General features: G+C 48.0%; 1 protein-coding gene across 1 annotated transcript; it reads right to left on the bottom strand.

The window, feature by feature from the left end:
* Positions 1–3,742: 3,742 nt before the first annotated feature.
* Positions 3,743–12,494, bottom strand: WLS (wntless Wnt ligand secretion mediator; the record flags this gene model as incomplete). The annotated part of the gene is made up of 10 exons (XM_010282904.1): positions 3,743–3,852; positions 4,397–4,550; positions 5,978–6,061; positions 7,698–7,841; positions 8,666–8,729; positions 9,095–9,192; positions 9,353–9,521; positions 9,913–10,049; positions 11,051–11,212; positions 12,370–12,494. Coding segments are annotated over 10 exons (1,247 nt in total), but the record flags the coding sequence as incomplete, so codon positions are not given.
* Between the last annotated feature and the right edge of the window lie 4,531 nt (positions 12,495–17,025).

Genomic DNA, 17,025 nt, shown 5'->3' with positions numbered 1-17,025 from the left:
CAGCGGGCAGCAGCGCCTTTGAATACGGCAGCAGATGGAGGAGGACGCCCAAGTCTTGCCGTCATGGTGGGTAAGAGCCAACGTGCAAAGCTCACAGCAAGGCTGTGACGACTCCGGGGCTGGCAAGAGGGGACAGGCAGGTCCAGGGGACAGAGCCCGAAGGAAAACTCAACGGTTGTGCCCCGCCGTGGGAACGGGGGGCTCACACCCTACTGCTGGTCCCGGTCCCGCGGGCGAGGGGAGCCGTAACCGACGCTCCAGAGACAAGGCAGAAAGGGCTCTGCTAACAGTCAGTCCTAAAGCAAAGGTTTTAAAGTCAAAAAGCCACGAGCGTCGAAGCACCGTGTTCCTGCACCGCAAAGCCTTTGGAGAGAGATGCGGGAGAAGATCGTCCCAGTGAGTCAACTGTTTTGCCCAGCAACAAGTTGGGCGACTGGCAACTGCCTGAAGTAACCGACCGAATAAAAGCAAACTAGATCACAGCAGAAGAGCTGTGATTTCTCAGTCAGTGAAGTAGGCCGACCACAAATCCACAATATTGTGTATTTTATTTAAATTAACAAAACTACGTGTTTTCCAGGTTGCTTAAAGCATTCCGTAAAAACTGCACTCAATCTAAACAAACAAACAAAAAGATATATTTTAATAAGACCCAGGGACTATTTCTGAGACTTATGAGTAGGGCTCAGGGAGTAAGAAATAAAAAACCCACACACGCACGCACGCATACACGCGCCCCATAAACAGATCGTTAGTGTTTGACACACAGTTTGGTTTTTAAAGCTGCGATTCCCCATTTGTAAGGAGCCTTTACAAAATGCAGTGCTATACCTAAGCTGTAAAAGAAACCACGGACACATCTATCAGAACAACATAAATATCACGTAAGAACCCAAAGTAAAAAGGACGTTAAAGTTGCAAAGTCGAGCATTCGGCCAGGAACATGCCAGAGTGACAACGATGTGCGTTAATTTAATTCACTTTGTAATTGAACAACTACTGCAAGCAGGAACATTGCTTGTACCTACTAGGACTTGTTTTCCTTATGTAAATTCCTTGTGTAAATTGCTTACAAGTTACTTTTTGCCATCCGTGTTGAAGGTGTGGTCCCAGCACCTACAGCCGGCGTGCCCCCTCCTTGGCCTTTTTCTCCTTTTAAACTACATTTCCTTTCAGTCCAGGGGCACTGTCACCCCGCTTTACAAAAAAACCCCCAAACTTACAAAAAATTATTAGTGTTCCATTTCAAGTATCCAAGATCACCCAAAGCTACTTCCTTGAGTAGCGTTCAGCGCTCTTCCTGTGCTACAGTGACTTCACGCGCTCAGAGCGAGCGGTACGCGAGGGACTTCACCCGGAGCGATGCATCCAGCGTTCCTCAGCCGAGATGCCGCCGGGGATCCCGGTGGGGGCGAACAGAACGATGAACAGAATTGCTTTCTTTAAAAAAACCCACTGTAATAGCTTGAATTAATACAAACAGGGTAACCCTTCCGCAGATGGGGTCCGCCCGCTGTGCTGCACCCTGATGGGAGACCCGTTCGATGGAGCACAACTCGGGGCTCCCACCAGCCGGGGGGACGTGAGATTACCTACGCTATCCTCTCTTTACAGCCTTAAGCTCTAGTAAATGGTGTTTTAAATGCTGCAAGTGCCGTTCTCACAGCCCAGCACCTCCTGGTGCGATTTGTCTGGCACGGTCAGCAGGTCCCCGTGAGAAATCCCTTCTGGGGAAAGGCCAGCGAGGGGAGGGACGGGGCGCCTGGCCAGCCCCGCACGCGGTCCAGGGCAGTCGCCAGCCTTCTGGCCCCATTCCCCGGCGGATTGGGGAAATAAGGAGGAATTATCTGAACGCCTCACCCCAGCTGAAGTATTGACTTGCCTCAAGAAACACAGGGAAGGGAAAGGAAAAGGCAGGGAAAGTTGGGGCTGTATTTGGTTACTTGCCGTGCTTGAAGCGGTGACGGGGATGGTTAGAGCCGAACTGAGCCGCCTCCCCGGAGCTGCTGCCCCACGCAAACGGTGGGGTGGGCGCACGGGGGTGGCACGGGGCAGCCAGGGACGGGCATCCTGCTCACAGCCCCCAACTGACGTACACACCAGCGCGTGACAGTCAAGCCAGCATGCAATAGGCTTCAACTGCACGTGGTAACGCACACCTTGGCTACAGATGGATTAAGGTTTCACAGGTGATCTCACTTCTGACATCTCCTAATTATACTTCTGTTTTTACAGCACTGATACTCGAACAATCGATGTGTAATTTCAGAAGTTTTAAGAATCCAAGGACAACGTGTCGCCTTTTCCAGGACAGTGTTGCTACCGGTACCCACGCTGACTGCCTGTCATCAGCTTTGGAAGCTTCCCCCCCGCTCTCCCTGGCCCTTCAGTGATGGACAGCAGTAGCAGATTCTTATCTTTTAGGGACAAAACTGGGAGGTTGAGTTACATGTTACTAGCAGTTAACACAGGCATTTACTAGTGCCAGGTGATGAAGACCTCTGCATCCTCAGGTTCTCTTCCAGGCCCTGAAAGGTGTGCCCTGAGCAGCAAAGACCTTTCTGGCTGCTCTTTTTCCAGCACACGCCATTAACACTTCTCTTAACTGGTCCCCAGCACAGTCCAGTTTATGCCTCCATCCCATACTGGTTCCCATTCCCCTTGCACTGCCAACAGCCTCACAGCCAGATCCGCCCAGGCACAGCACAAGGGTGAGCGACCTCATCGTCTGCTTTTGCTCTGAAAAGCAAATATCCACATTAGTGCGTGAAAAGCGGATTTTTTTCCAAGTCCTATAATCCCTGGAAGAATCCAGCTCTGCCAAGCGTGCTCCATCCCGGCAGCGCAAAGAGGAGCGGGACTGCCCAGCTCACAGGCACGGGGACAGAGAACACTGTCCCTCCCGTGGCCCTTCTCTTCTCCCCATGGCACGTAAGCAGCATAAAAATGAATGAGCCGTAACAAAAGGCAAGATGGAGGAGGACAACAAAAGCAAGGGAAGCCAAAGGGGCTGCGAACAGGCAGGAGCCGGCTGCTGGACCGTTACCTCTGGGAACTCGGACCAGGAGTGCTCCTTTCTCCCGCAGCTCAGCGCAGGCACACAGCTTTGACGTTCCCCTGTATTTGACAAACAGCTCTAACGCTCACCGAGAAAGCGTGTTGCTACTTCTGCTAAGATCTTACATATTACAAAGAGTCTCCTCCTTTCCCCATCCTTCATTCAAGCCACAGGCTTGCTGCGGCACTGCAGGGCTGTGCTAAAGACCTCAAACAAGGTTCCACACAATTACAGACTGTGGAATTAAACGTTTTTAAAATGACCAAGACCTTGTTTAAAGTTGCATGCAAGAAGAGAAGAACTCGACGCAATGCATACGTGCTCACCGATTGAGGTCCCTGCTCCACCTTTATGCACAGGCACACGGTAGCCGAATAAAAACTGCCCGATGTCAGCTCTGCCCCTTCCTAACCTCTGAGTGTGCGACTTTGCAGCCTTAATGCTTTTCTAGCAGGTTTTTACGTGCTTGAGTGTAACACAATATACATATCCCTCCCCCCAGAAATAACTACACCATATTAAAGAGTTTACAAATGTTCTGCTCGGTGTCACTGCTCTGTGAAAATACTCTAGGTACGAGGTGCTCGAGAAGCAAGTTAGGTCAGGGAGGTCTCCTCTCGGAGGGCGTTGTGCTGTCCTCTGCTCTCCACCCCGGTCTGCGTCCCTGCTGAGGCCATCTCAGCGTTACTCCTGAGCCTCCTTGCGAGCCAGCTTATAAACCTCCGTCGGCCCATCCACATGGGTGATGGTGGTGGTGAGCTGAAGCTCTTCCCCACTGTTCACTCCCAGGTCACCTGAGAAAGGACATTCTTCTGTTAGCCAGGTCTCACAATAAAATATTTGACAATTAGAAAGCAAAAGGTTCGTTTTATTCCCTCCAGGCTTTCAGGAGCTACCTGAGCTCTGAACTATGCAACTTTTCTATAAATGCTTTTATTTACAGTTACTTAAATACAAGCATATCAGCAAAGGATGATTTCTGTGCTACTGAAGACTACTGATAAAGGAATCCAACTGCATTGCCATTTTCCACTTGCACAGGTTTCTATTTTCGCCTTTCCCCATCCCTCCATTTGAGCTACTCAGTTACAACTGGGCGATGCTAAAAAGTTCAAAAAACATCTAGAAGGTTTAAGACAGCCTTGGCTAAATACTCAAACCTGTCTAACCTCGTCATTAGTTAAAATGTCTGCTAGGAAAAACAAACCATCATTTGCATAACATTTCAATGTGCTGAATGTGCACTTTGGTTAAAAAAAAAAAAATGCACAAGAAGTATCACCCTCTTTCTATCCCTTTCTTCCCATGACAGCCTTCAGATCATTTAAAGGCATTTACCGTTCGACTGGTCTTCACCATAATTCTTGTGTGACGGTGCGTACAGGAACATCAGGGCGAAGACGTAGAGGTTCCACATCCCATAGATGCCGGTGAAAAAGGCGCTGTTCGCTTGTATCGTTATGTCCCCCCACTTCCAGTGGCCTTCGGTCACCTGCCCGGGAGAAAACAGACACGCACGGGCTGGTCAGTAAGACCAAATTCTGTAAAAATACGGAAGTGACCGTCTAAAGCACTAACTTAGGGTAAATCAACAAGAACAGCATCAATTCAACAGGATCGAGTAAATGGAGAAAGCAGATTCAGTGATGCAAGTCAGGCTAGGATTCTCCTCTTTAGCCTTAATCTGCAGGAAAAAAGTGGTCCTTACAAAATTATTGCATCAGGATTTCTTTAACTTTGATTTATTGTTCGTAAATGTGCCAAAATCTCTCATGTTCTGCAATATACCCCTGCCATAACTGATGTGTTCAGCAAAGATCACCACATAAAGGCCAGTACCTAGGAGACAACTAGTTACATCTGAGAACATTAGACTTCTATAAATAGAATTTCTATAGAAGGAAAAACAGCATGAATAATGCGAAGAGCTAATGTGCTGAAGGCTGCCTTGCTGCTTCTGTCTTATTTATGACAAGATCATCAATATTATTATTACTTGAAGATAAGGCAGACTGTTCACACTGAAATGCTGGCTTCCCATTAAAGAAAAACCCATTAAGGGGAGAAGACGAAAGCTAAACTAGCTTGAAAAGCGTAGCTGGACAAGATTGTTTGCGTTCTGCCCACGCGCAGTGACGGTTATGGTCATCGGCACTCAGTGATGAATCAAATTGCCAAGTGGCAGTTCTCAAACCATTGCTTCAGTCCAACAGATTTTTAAGAGCAAAAGCATCTGCTGCTGCATTTTGCATTGGGACCCACCACGTACTCCAAAGCGTTAAGTGGTGCAGTGAGGGAGAAACTGCTCCTGCACCAGTAATTCTGCAACATTGGACTTGCGAGGCTGTACCCATGGCTCTCCTGAAGCTACGAGCTGCCTACGCTTAGGAACAACCAGAAATGACATCTTTGAAACAAATGCAATCTTAAAAGTCACTTGGAGTGAACTATCAAGGTACATTTAAGTATCAATAAAAGCTCATTTATACAGGGACCACATCGGAGCTCAGAATAAACAGGTACAGATACTGTTGGAAACAGCATGGTTGCAAAGTCAACCCAGGGAAGATCGAATTCTGTTATTTCTCTGTGGGCATACAAAGCCGCTGGATTTTTTTCAACGTGAACAGAAGATTTTCCTCTTGCTGACTTCTCAGAAGTGACTAAACCATGTTAGCTGATATTTCAAACAGCAGAGCCCCAAACCTTACCATGAGCCAAAGGCCTTTGTGAAGGCTTCAGCCTAAGCAATTTCATGGCAGTGCTTCAAATAAATGAAAACAACTTCTTAAAAAGCAACTTCTTATTAAATCTGCTTATAACAGGCATGCCTTGTCAGAACAGCAAGTGAGCCGACGTCTTTAGCAGCTAGGGATCGGAGGCTGATGTTCTCAGACGGAGCAGAGTTTCGTCACTCACCTGGCTCACGATGAAGAAGATGACCGTCATCGCTGCACAAGCCAGGGTAATGAGCATCAGGAACTTGAACCTAAAAATCAGCCCCTACTTAGAGAGAAATGTCACTGGTCACATTAACAAAATCCACAAAACCCATTTTTGTTTTTAGCATATACAAGACACAAGTATGAAAAAAAAAAAAAAGGCAAAGGAAAAAAAAGGGTCCAACCCACGAAACCCCAAAGCAAAACAACCTCCACCCACTCCTCTGCGCCGTGTTCACGACAGCCTATATTCTCCGCTCCCCACACGTCTGCATTCCTCTCGGATGCTCCGAGCAGGGTGTGCATGTCTGGACAGCTCTTGCTTTCCATTACATTTGCTTTTGTGACTGATGTACCAAGAGTTAGCGTGGAAGAGGAGGCAGGTCGGCGTAAGCCATGGGTTTCACCAGGGGCCAGCCTCACAGCTCATCGCTTTTGTAAAACAAACATCTGCGGAGAGCTTGCACAGCTTAGCAAGACGAGTCGGCGTTTCTACAGCGCGCGTACGGGTAGCAAGCTAACCCTCACCTCCACAGTCTGGCTGGAAACTGCAGCGATTCCCAACACTTGTCAAAACTACGTTGGCTATTACAGAATACTGTAGATTATAAGACAAACTATGGCCCATGATCACTTCGTTGGGAATCCACATACTGTACTTGCTTTCACTAGTTTTACATTTTTACTTACAAATTCTTCTGGTTTTGTTTGTGTGTGTGTGTGTGTGTGTGTGTGTGTGTGTGTGTGTGTGTTGTTTTTTTTAACCTGTTTCTGGAATTTTGGTGGAAATGTCAGTGTGTGCGTAATTACCATGCCACACTGCGACAACAAATGACTATTAATTTAACTCTTCCAGACCAGATTCATGCTTGCCAGATGTTTGTATGCAGAGCCTCTTGCTAAAAGGAAAGATGGAAAAAAATGCTCAATATCTTGATCACATTCTCTCAAGTCCAATTTTCTACTTTTTTTATGTGCATTCCTGATGTGTGATAATGGACTTGTTTAAATCAGAAATGACCATCCTTTAAGGGAACAACATTAGCAATAAATATTTACACACACAGAGAAAAAACACTTAAGTGAGCTCCTCATGTTTTGCAGCAGTTGAAGACCGCTAGGACAGAAACAACATACAAAATCATGGGCTAAAAATGGGGATAATGGGCTGAACATGTCACATTTTGATCCTAGCGGGACAGTTTCCCTCTGGCAACTTGGTTAGGAAAAGACAATCCCCTGAGTCTGAATGCATGCCATGAAAAAACAGGGTGCTCTTAGTCACATTTTCCACTAAACACAATCATTAATATTACAGAAGGAGAAACAGAGATACGGGGAGCCGATGGTTTTACATCCCTTAGTAATTTAAATGGTCATTTGGCCAATTTCCTTCTAACCTCCAACACCGGTCAGTAAGCTGGGAGATAGCAACTACTCATAAGAAAGGAGAGGTAGCTTACATACCCTCCTGACAGCTTAAAACACTTCACAGGGACTAAAGACCCAAAGAGAGAAGAAACCTCATGACAGTCAAACAAAAAAAGCATTCAGGGGATTTGAGCAACACAAAAAAGCCAATAAAGATCAGATCTTTCAATTCAGGACTATATGGCTAGAGAAGGTCTCAGTATAGACTTTAAGATCAAAAATGCATTTTAAAAATAAAGAATCTGTGCAGCAAGGAAGGATGTTACCTCATAATGAAGGCGGCGAGCCTTGCTCATGGCTGGGAGGCTTGACTGCTTTCCACTGATGTTTCTGAAAACTTGGAAGACCATAAAACACAGGAAGAGAAAATAGAGACACAAGCAGATTCCCGCAACTATAATAAAGGCCATCTGGGCAGCGTAGGTTAAGAGAAAATGCTACGAGCTAAACAGAAATAATAGCAAACATTATTCAGGCAATTCACTTATTTTAGTATCATCCTAAAGATCATCATTAAACTCCTAGTGGGCAGCAATCGCTCAGGACGCCAGCCTGCCCGCGAGCGGGGCAGCGCTGGGGGAGCCCCCCAGCGAGTGGGGAGTGTGGGCTCCGAGCTGGGATAACCCACCGAAACGCCTGCCCGCTCGAGGTCTGCGGAGGAGATTTGGGAAGCTGTCGCCAATCAACGACCTTTGGAGAGGCTGCTGGAAGAGGGCTGGATGCCATGGAAAGGGGGACTAATTGCATTAGCTTATCTCAGCCCAGTAATCAGAATTAATGGCAGTGAAAGCAAGCCCTTCCAGCGGGATGGGGGCAGCCTGAAAGAGCAATTCATGGAAATGCCTCAGCAAGATGGAGGGCCCCGGCGCGGCTGCCATCACAGCTGAGGCCGTGGGGAAAGCAGAGTGGGCGCTGCTGGAGCAGCACGGGCTCAGGGATTACCGTGATGACGCCCAGGACCTAATCCCCTGTGCTTTCCCCCCAAATCACAGACATCCTGAGGAGAAGTCCAGTGCTCCAGGGATTCCCTGGCGGCACCCAGCACCAAACCTGCCAGGACTGCTTCTTCCAAACGACACTGGCATCTCCCGCAGCGGCCGAGCCCCGCCTCACAGCCCCAGTCCGCCAGAAGGAGGAGGGTTTCCCCACACCCCGCAGGCATCTGGCAGGACAGGGACACCTCCCTCTCCTACCGACGCAGACCAAGCCTGGCCCGAGCCAGGTGGGAGGATACAGCCAGCTCCGTGCCAACTTCGGTGGTCCAGATGCTGTAGAAGGGGTTCTTCAGCTGCACTCCCCTGCAAAGAGGAAAGAAAACACCGAGCTGCCACAGAAGCCAAGGGGCTCAGAGAGCCCCAAGTCTGCTCTGCAGCCTGGGAAGAACCAGCCATGCTGCTTTCCTGTGGGGCCGAGGAGGAGACCAGGTGGGTGGTGTTTCTTTACAGCCCTGTGGGACAAGATACGCTGCTGGGAAACATCAGCACGCTTCAGTGCTCTCACCAGCGCCTCTCCTCGCTTCACGAGATGGGGCTGTGCATCAAGCCATGGGGGTTAAACTGCTGGTCCCTGCTGCAGGAGGTGGCCGGGAGCCTCCGCTTGCTGCGTGGGGAAGGCTCGCCCCAGGGAGCGGCACGCGCGGGCTGGAGCGCAGCGCTGCACCTACCTCTCGCACATGTCGAAGATGAAGAGGCAGAAGGAGCCAACAGCTATGGGTCCAACCTGCTTCCAGTACCCCGAGAGACGATTCCGCTCATTCTGGTCCTAATTGGAGGAGAAAAAGGAAAAGCAAGTTAGCCTGAAGTCCTCTCACCTGGAGCAAGTCCCCACAGCACTGTTTCCAACACTCAGTAAGTACAAGGGAGTTGCCAGGTATCGCTGCAAGTGGGGCTGGAAACCACCTTCCCTTCTGTGTTGTACCCACCATCATGTGCTCTCCGCAGAAAATGATCCAAAACGACAGGAGCATGGCATAGAAGATGCCTTGTCGAATGTCTCCAAAGAGCAACATCCAGGTCCAGTCGAATCCAATGGAAAACCACTCCACGGGGATGTTAATGAACGTCATGGAAATTCCCAGAGCAAAGATGACCCTGGGGAGGCAGAAACACCACCTCTTTCCAGTTTGCAAGGCAAGGACACAGAGCTCCAGAAGCCAAAGCTGTGCATGAAGAGAACCAGAAGGAAGTCTGGCACTGTTTGGGCAGTAGCGGTGGGGTGTCACCTGCCAGCAAACCCTCTGGGGCTAAGCCCCTCTGAGCAGCCACGGGCAGATGCAGCTACTCCTCCTCTGTGGGTTTAATGAGAAAGAAAAGAGAAGCTATGGAGGTCTCATGCTCCCAGCATGCCTGGGTGGAGGGAGGGCACAGAGAAGAGACCGTTCCCATCTCCCCAAACATGGGCTCTGCCAGGGAGCAGCGACCACCTCAGTCTGGGTCCTCTTGCTTGAGGGTCACCTTAGCCAGCGAGCAAGGGCCTACTCACTTCTCCAGCAGGACAGGAGCGCGTGTCATCAGCGTGATCCGTCTCCAGTACCAGACCATGATAATTAAAATGCTGGGGGTGAGGAAGGTCTTCATGGCAAACCACACTTTTGTAAAGCCTCCATTTTGATGGATGCCCTAAGGAAAACCAAGGCAAAATGCAACAGCTGTACAGGGTTCAACATCACTCCGTGCTTCTCCTCACAGGAGCTGAGAGGAGACGCAAGTACACGGCAGTATGTGTAAGCACACGTAGATGCAACTATTCTTTGAAAGATGAAGTTTGCCTAACTCAGGAAAGGGAGCAGGTGCCTACTTAGCATGCAGGCCACTTGAGGATGCTTCAAAAGTCCTGAAAAGAAATGTCAACGCACGCAGCTTCCACTGCGAGGTGGAGAGCAGTTGAGAGAGGGGCACTCTGACACAGCGGGGAAAAAACTGGCAGAATTGCTTTCAGAAAGTAAGAAGATACTCGTGAAGCGAAATCACCACTGGTGGGAAACGCGTCAGCCAAATGAATGCATTTCTCCAGACACATGCTGTCCCACTGATGTCTGCAGCCACCACAGCCGGCTGGCTCGCTGCTTCTGCTGAGAGGGATGGTGGTAGGAGGTTTTCCAGCTGGGAGCACCCATGGCCACCAAGCCTCACAGGAGGGCAGGAGCAGGGATAGCCGAGAGCCATCCCAAACATCTGCATGGTGATGGCCAACTCCAAGACAGACAGAGGTTCCCTCTGAACCCTGCTGTTCTGCTCCTCCTTAGCTGCTACCCACAAGAAGCAGGGCTTAATCAGGTGGAGGACTCTGCACCCAGCCAGACTGTGGTGGAGAGGAGAAGGCACAGGGCAGCTCTCGAGGCCGTGGGAAGAGCCCAGCTCTGGAGGTGGACGCAGGGCAGTGCAGGAGGGTGGCACTGCCCAAGGCTTGGGGAGGGCTCCTCCCTCAAAGAGGGCATCCCTCAGGAAGGAGGAAAATCACATTTTCAGGCAGGAGCTGCCCATGATGAAGAGCAGGACCTTGCTGTGGATCAAAGAGGAGATGAAGAAAGGAACTGCAGCAGTCCCCAGGCAGAAGCAAGACAAGAAGCATGTCTTGCATGCACAAGAAGCATGTCTCAAGAAGCAAGACAGACACTTACCACGAGGCGGATATCCTTGATTTCTCCAATGCCCACATTAATGCCTTTCCTCTCGTTCACAGGGAGACGGATATTGATGAGGTAGTACTTGTGAGCCACGCTGCCGATCTCCATGAAGGGAAGGAAGTCACAGTCGTAGTGACGGCCTTCAGACTCCAGGGTCTAGTGAAAGGGCACAGAGCAGCAACACGGCGGTCAGCCTTGGATGGACCAGCACAACCTCCACGGGTCTGCAAAAGCCTTAACCCTGGGACCACTGCTAGCACCGAGAGCCTGTTGGCTAATTCCGACCTTCACCTGGGGAGAGCCTGTGCACGTCAGTGACTTGGGGACATTTTTCCTCAAGTTTTTGATTGTATTGGGTCATTGAGTCAATCACATTTGACCTCAAGCAGGTTCACGTTTCAGGCTCTTGAATACTCTTAAAGTCAAGGGAGCCTTCCAAGATGAAAGGCTACTTCGGGATCAAACTTTCCTCCCTCAGCAAGCATAATGTGAGCCAAAATAAAAAATGCAACCCCCTAACACATGTCTTGATGTGGAGTTTCTTAAGTCCTGTTTCACTAGCAATACTTTCCTCTGCACCTCGTATGTATTTACTGCGTATACGTGGCTGAATGGAAGCATACAGGTGTTACTGGAGACATAAGTGGGTCGCTGAAAGGGACTGTGAAATGGGAGAACAAGACAGAGCTGAAAAACATGGCATGGTAAAGAGATACCAGATTAATTTAAGCACAGGAATTACAGCCTGCAGCACGAAAAGAAACATCTGTCTTTAAACAAGATGCTCTGTTCTCTCTGTTCTCAACTGTTAGCTGTGGTCTCCGCTCCTAATGCCTCAAGCTACAAAGCTTAAGAAATTATTTTAAGAAACTCTCACCCCACCTCTCCAGGTTCTTTGAGTGCTGCAGTGTCCCTGGGAGGTTATTTCCTTGCCACTCCTGAAGAACAAGGTTTTATCCATCGAAGCAGGACAAGATGGAAAGGTCCAAGTTCTCTAGGAGAGTTTGGGGTATATAACTCTCAAAGCAATTGAGTTCCAGACAACACCTCTGCAACACCTCACATCTTTTCTTCCCTGCAGTTTTAAGTCTACCCTCTGACTTCATGCCCTTCTCTTGTATCACCAAATAGAACCCACTGCATGTGGAGCTCATCAGGTTTTCAAGGATTCTGAGCCAAGAGAAAGCTGACACGTTTGAAAGTTATGATTGAACAACTCAGAGCTCCTAGGAAGCACTATGAAGGAAAGGAAGAGGACAACTCGCACCACACTCCCACACCTCCCCACCTCCTGCATCGTCAAAACCCCTTACTTTTGGTGAGCCAAAGGTGCATTTCAGCTTCCTGATCTCTATTGCGTGTGCTATTTCTTCCCAATCATCAAACATGTCATCGCGATACGCTAATGACACATCCAGGGTAATTTCTGCGTTTTCTTCTGCAAGAGTAAGGAGACATCAGGCTTGTTAGAGAAGAATGGTACAGAACATCAGAAGGGCGGGAGAGCCTCTAGACACTGAAAGGACCTCTGAGAGGCACACAGCTACGGAGGGACACAGAAATTTTTGTATTCCAAACACAGATAAAAATACCTTTTTCCAAAACATTTATCTCCTCTCTAGTAGAGAAGAATTTTTACTGGTCATGAAGGTCTGATATCTTTGCAACATATGACTTAACAGCTTATATTACAGTTGTGGGTGAAGAGCGTTATTTATTCATATAGCATCAGAAACAGTAATTTATATAACACCGGAACCTAGACAGCTGCAGAGACAGACAGTAAGCCAAGAAGCAATCCAGCAGCCTCTCCACCACGGGTTGGCAGACAGACAGTAAGACAGGCTTCTAGGCAGACCTTCTGCAGGTAATGCAAGGGTGTGCAATAGGTCCTTCCGCTTCAGGAAACAACTATATTGCATCATAGGATTTGCTTTAAATCACCATTGAAATACTGTTTAGTTACAGAAAACCAGGATGAAGTATACAACTACATATGGTTAGATAAACTCTGTAAAGGAGAAACCATGTAACTAATGGTGCATTTTGTTCGTTTAGGCACAATAGCAGAAGTCATCTATCAACATAACCTTAGGTTTCTTCTGGCTGTAGGTTCACTGTCCATAAACATTGAATCCCAACAACTTCAATAAAAAAGTCTAGAATACAGCCTTTAACAAAGATGCATTCTACCAGAGAGACCTTACATGAAAGAAACAAAAAGGGTCCCAGAGGTCTTTGGGTGGGATGGGAAGGGAGGAAGCAGGGAAACGCACTGCTGGGAAAAGTCAAAATGCATGACCAAAAGTACAAATTGCTTCAAAATTGCCCACAGCTAGGATCCTCTGCTCTTAAAAGATAAGCCAGTGTACCCAGAGTAACAAGAAAACACTACTCGAAGTTCTTTTAAAAAGAAAACTAAAACACTGAAGTTCAGCTATGCTGGCCTTGCTGGAAAACAAACTCAGAAACGACCACACACGATGGAGTCGATGTTTTTCTACATGTGTTATTTATCTTCAGTCACTCTACAGAAGACTTTCGAAGCTCTCCCTTGCACTGACTTGTTTCTGCCTTTACAGATGCACCAACTTGCTCGTCAGTAAACACACACAAAGTTTCTATCCTGAGGTAAGGTCACCACATCAAATTTGCACGGAAACAGCTTGTCCTCTCCTGGACATGTTCAGGGTAAGAGTATGGGGTATAGCTACTTTTGAATATGCTCTTGCTAGGATGCTGCCAAGAGGTTATTGCTGCAAGAAGAAAATGGGGCTGGAACAAACTTATTCAGGTGCCATAACTGAGCCAGTTCATGGAATCAAGAGTTACAGTTGAAGTCTGCCAAGCAGCAACACATAAACATGCTTTAAAAACCCAAGGCAAGTCTGTACCCGCTCTACCAGATGTAAAATCCTCCTATTTACCAGGCACAGATCCCCAAGAGGGACACATTCTGAAACGAGCATGTGCATGCTACAACCTAGCCTCTTTTCATAGATCACCAAACTCTGAGAGCTTGGAAAAGTGTTGGAAGACGGCTACAGAACCATCCGCCGTGGAGAAGTGCTGGACGACGGCTACAGAACCATTCGCCGTGGAGAAGCGTTGGAAGACGGCTACAGAACCACTTGTTGTGTTGGTGTTGAAGTACCGTGCTCTCACTGCAATGAGCTCAGGCTTGCAAGCTCCCTGGAAGCGCGCTGTGGCACGCTCCTGAGCTCAGGAGGTCAGAAATGCCTCGGCAGATCTAAGCAGACACACTCACACATTCCATCAGGGCTGCGTCACTGCACAGGCAGACGCCGCTTGTGCTCTGCCCCGTAAGGATGCGGAAGGCGTACGCGATGCCAACGCCCATAGCTTTTCACCAGGAACCATCCGTATGAAAACAGGGCTGCCTGCTCTCTCAGCAGCAGCCCGCACAGGAGAACAGGCTGCAAAGTCGCATCAATACTTGACGGGCTTTGAAGTTCAGCTCCGAAAAAAATCTGGTCTTCATAATTCTGAAGGGAGGCTGTTTCACATCTAACAAGTAAGCATGAGTCTTTCAAGCACTGCGTGTCCCATACCTTTGTCATCTTTTTCAGTCATATTTTTGCTGGTAATACGTGGTGGCATACTCAACCAAAATGATGGGAAGGGGCGTGGATGGTATCTGCGGTTTAGACTTGCTATTTATACAGTGTTTGGGGGTGGCTCTGTTATGCCCCTAATGCAAATGCATCAAGATTTTTCTGAGCATTCTTTTTTTTTTTTTCTTTAAATACATGGGATCTATACCATGCAGATTGATACCAAGTTCCTTTCCACAGCAGCCATTAGTTAGGTTTCCATGAAACATGAATTTGCCATCTCAGATCCGCTATTTAGAAGACCAGCAAAACAGATAAATGGGAACATAAGGTTAAACTTGGCTCAGCTAAAAAGAACTACAAACTTCATTTCAAAAGCCATAAAACCAGCTGGAATGCTTGGGATTAAATCCAACAAAAACAGCTTTCATTATTTCATCTTTGCAATCCAAATGTCGCTGCTGCCATCGAGTATGAAAACCAGAAGGCAGAAGATATGCTAGTGCGTGCCTCTCCAGACCAACAGATTAGAATCTCCCCCTGAATTTCCATCAGTCTCCGCACTGGGGTACCATCTCCCATTAGAAAAGGGTTTTGTACAAGACTGTCAACGTAAAATACATATATATGTACACATACATACACGCGCGCACACATACATGTCTTTCGGCACAGCAGGCTGACAGTCCTACGCCGGTCCACTCTCAGCCTTCCATCAGCAGTCCCCATCATCCAAAAGGAACGAATAAGGACAGTGACACACTGTTTGGCAGAGAACTGAATTTTCGGAAGATTCATGTTAATACCAAAACGTCAGACGGTGACTAGACAATTTAGGGGGTGCGTGCCCTTTTCGTGCACAGCATTAGCATTCAGGGCGCTTCAGGAGTGTTAAGGCGTATGTGCACGGGACAAGAGGGAGAGAAGCAGCAGTGGATGTTCCATCATGCTTGGCTTCAAGATAAAAGAAAGGGGGTTGAAAACTGAGTTATTTATCATCAAAACAGTGGATGGGCAGAGCGAGCAGGAGGCAAGAGACTGACAAGCCAGTTTTTACTTCTGGAAGTGCTGAGAGCGAGCAGAGTCTTGTACTTATTCAAGACTGAGCCACAGCAGCAGAAGAATACATGCAAGGAAGGAAGAGAAAAAGCTACTGCAAATCTGTGCTCATCTTCCCAGATGCTAATGTGTTTGAGGAAAGCAATTATCCAGTTCCTCCACACATGTTAAGAGTCTCCAGAATTTCCCAACAACAAAAGGTAGAAATAAGTAGGTAGAAATTTCTGTTCCTTTTCAGTACCAAGAGATGAAGTTACCCACGCCAGGAAGCTTCATCTCACAAGGACCATGTCAGAGCACCTCCGTACAGCTCCAGGTTAACCTTGCCTTCACAGATCGCGTAGCCAACATCTAGATAACGTGGACCCTGGTAAATCCCCTCTGGTATCAGCAACTCAACTGCAGAGTGACCACCTCACTGCTATCATAGGATTGTATTAAAAATCCTAAGGTTTGCTTACACGAATACATGTTCCAGAGATGACCAACGAGGAGAAGACATGCTCCTGCGGAGGTTCCCAGCTTTGGGCTTTCTCGATGACTCTCCATTCGCAGGGCTAGGAGATGCTCCCAAGCAGGTCAGAGCCGTGACCCCTCTCCAGCGAGGGACTCCCCTGTACCCATCGCCCTCTGAGCACCCCCAGGACATTTTTTTAATTCCCCCCCCCTCCTCCCTTGACATTTTACTGCCAGACATTTGGTGCCCAAGATCTTTTCTGTGACTCACTTTAAAGTATGATATTAGCAGAGGATATCTTCACTCACATTACAATAGTCTAAAAATAGAGAAGTTGTTTCAGAAGATGGCTCCGTGCCAGCCGCATACTAACACAGCTGTCTGGAAAGAAGCGGATGCAAGCAAACAGAAGAAACGCCACAATTACTTGCGTTACACTTCCACGCTTCACTCGCTCTCCAAAATTACAAAACTTATCAAAGAGACCATCAAATCGGATGAATTTGAACAGGAGTCTGCAGCTCTAAGCCATACGACTGTGCTTTCCAACTGCGAAGAAACCAGAAGTTAATCTCACTAACACTTTAAGTTCACTAGATACAAAAAAAGAAGAAAACAGGTATTTTTTTTAGACTGAAAAATTGTAAAGGTCCCTCCAGACTATTACACCATCTGATAACTAGAGGCGTCATCATCTTACATCCAGCACAGTGCAACCATCACTCTGTACTCCTCCGGGATGCTGCATTCCTAGATGTCAATTCAATATTAAGCAATTCCAGGTTTCCTCTTCCACAAAAGCAGGAAGGCCCAGGGCCCGGCTCCGGGGGTCCTGGAGCCTGTGGCAGGGGGGGGGGGTGGGTGCCGCGCGCCACCTG

The sequence above is a fragment of the Phaethon lepturus genome, unplaced genomic scaffold, assembly GCF_000687285.1.
Source record: "Phaethon lepturus isolate BGI_N335 unplaced genomic scaffold, ASM68728v1 scaffold23342, whole genome shotgun sequence".
Classification (NCBI taxonomy): Eukaryota; Metazoa; Chordata; class Aves; order Phaethontiformes; family Phaethontidae; genus Phaethon; species Phaethon lepturus.
The sequence above is the reverse complement of the archived record's forward strand: the minus strand, read 5'-3'. Positions and strand labels throughout refer to the sequence as shown.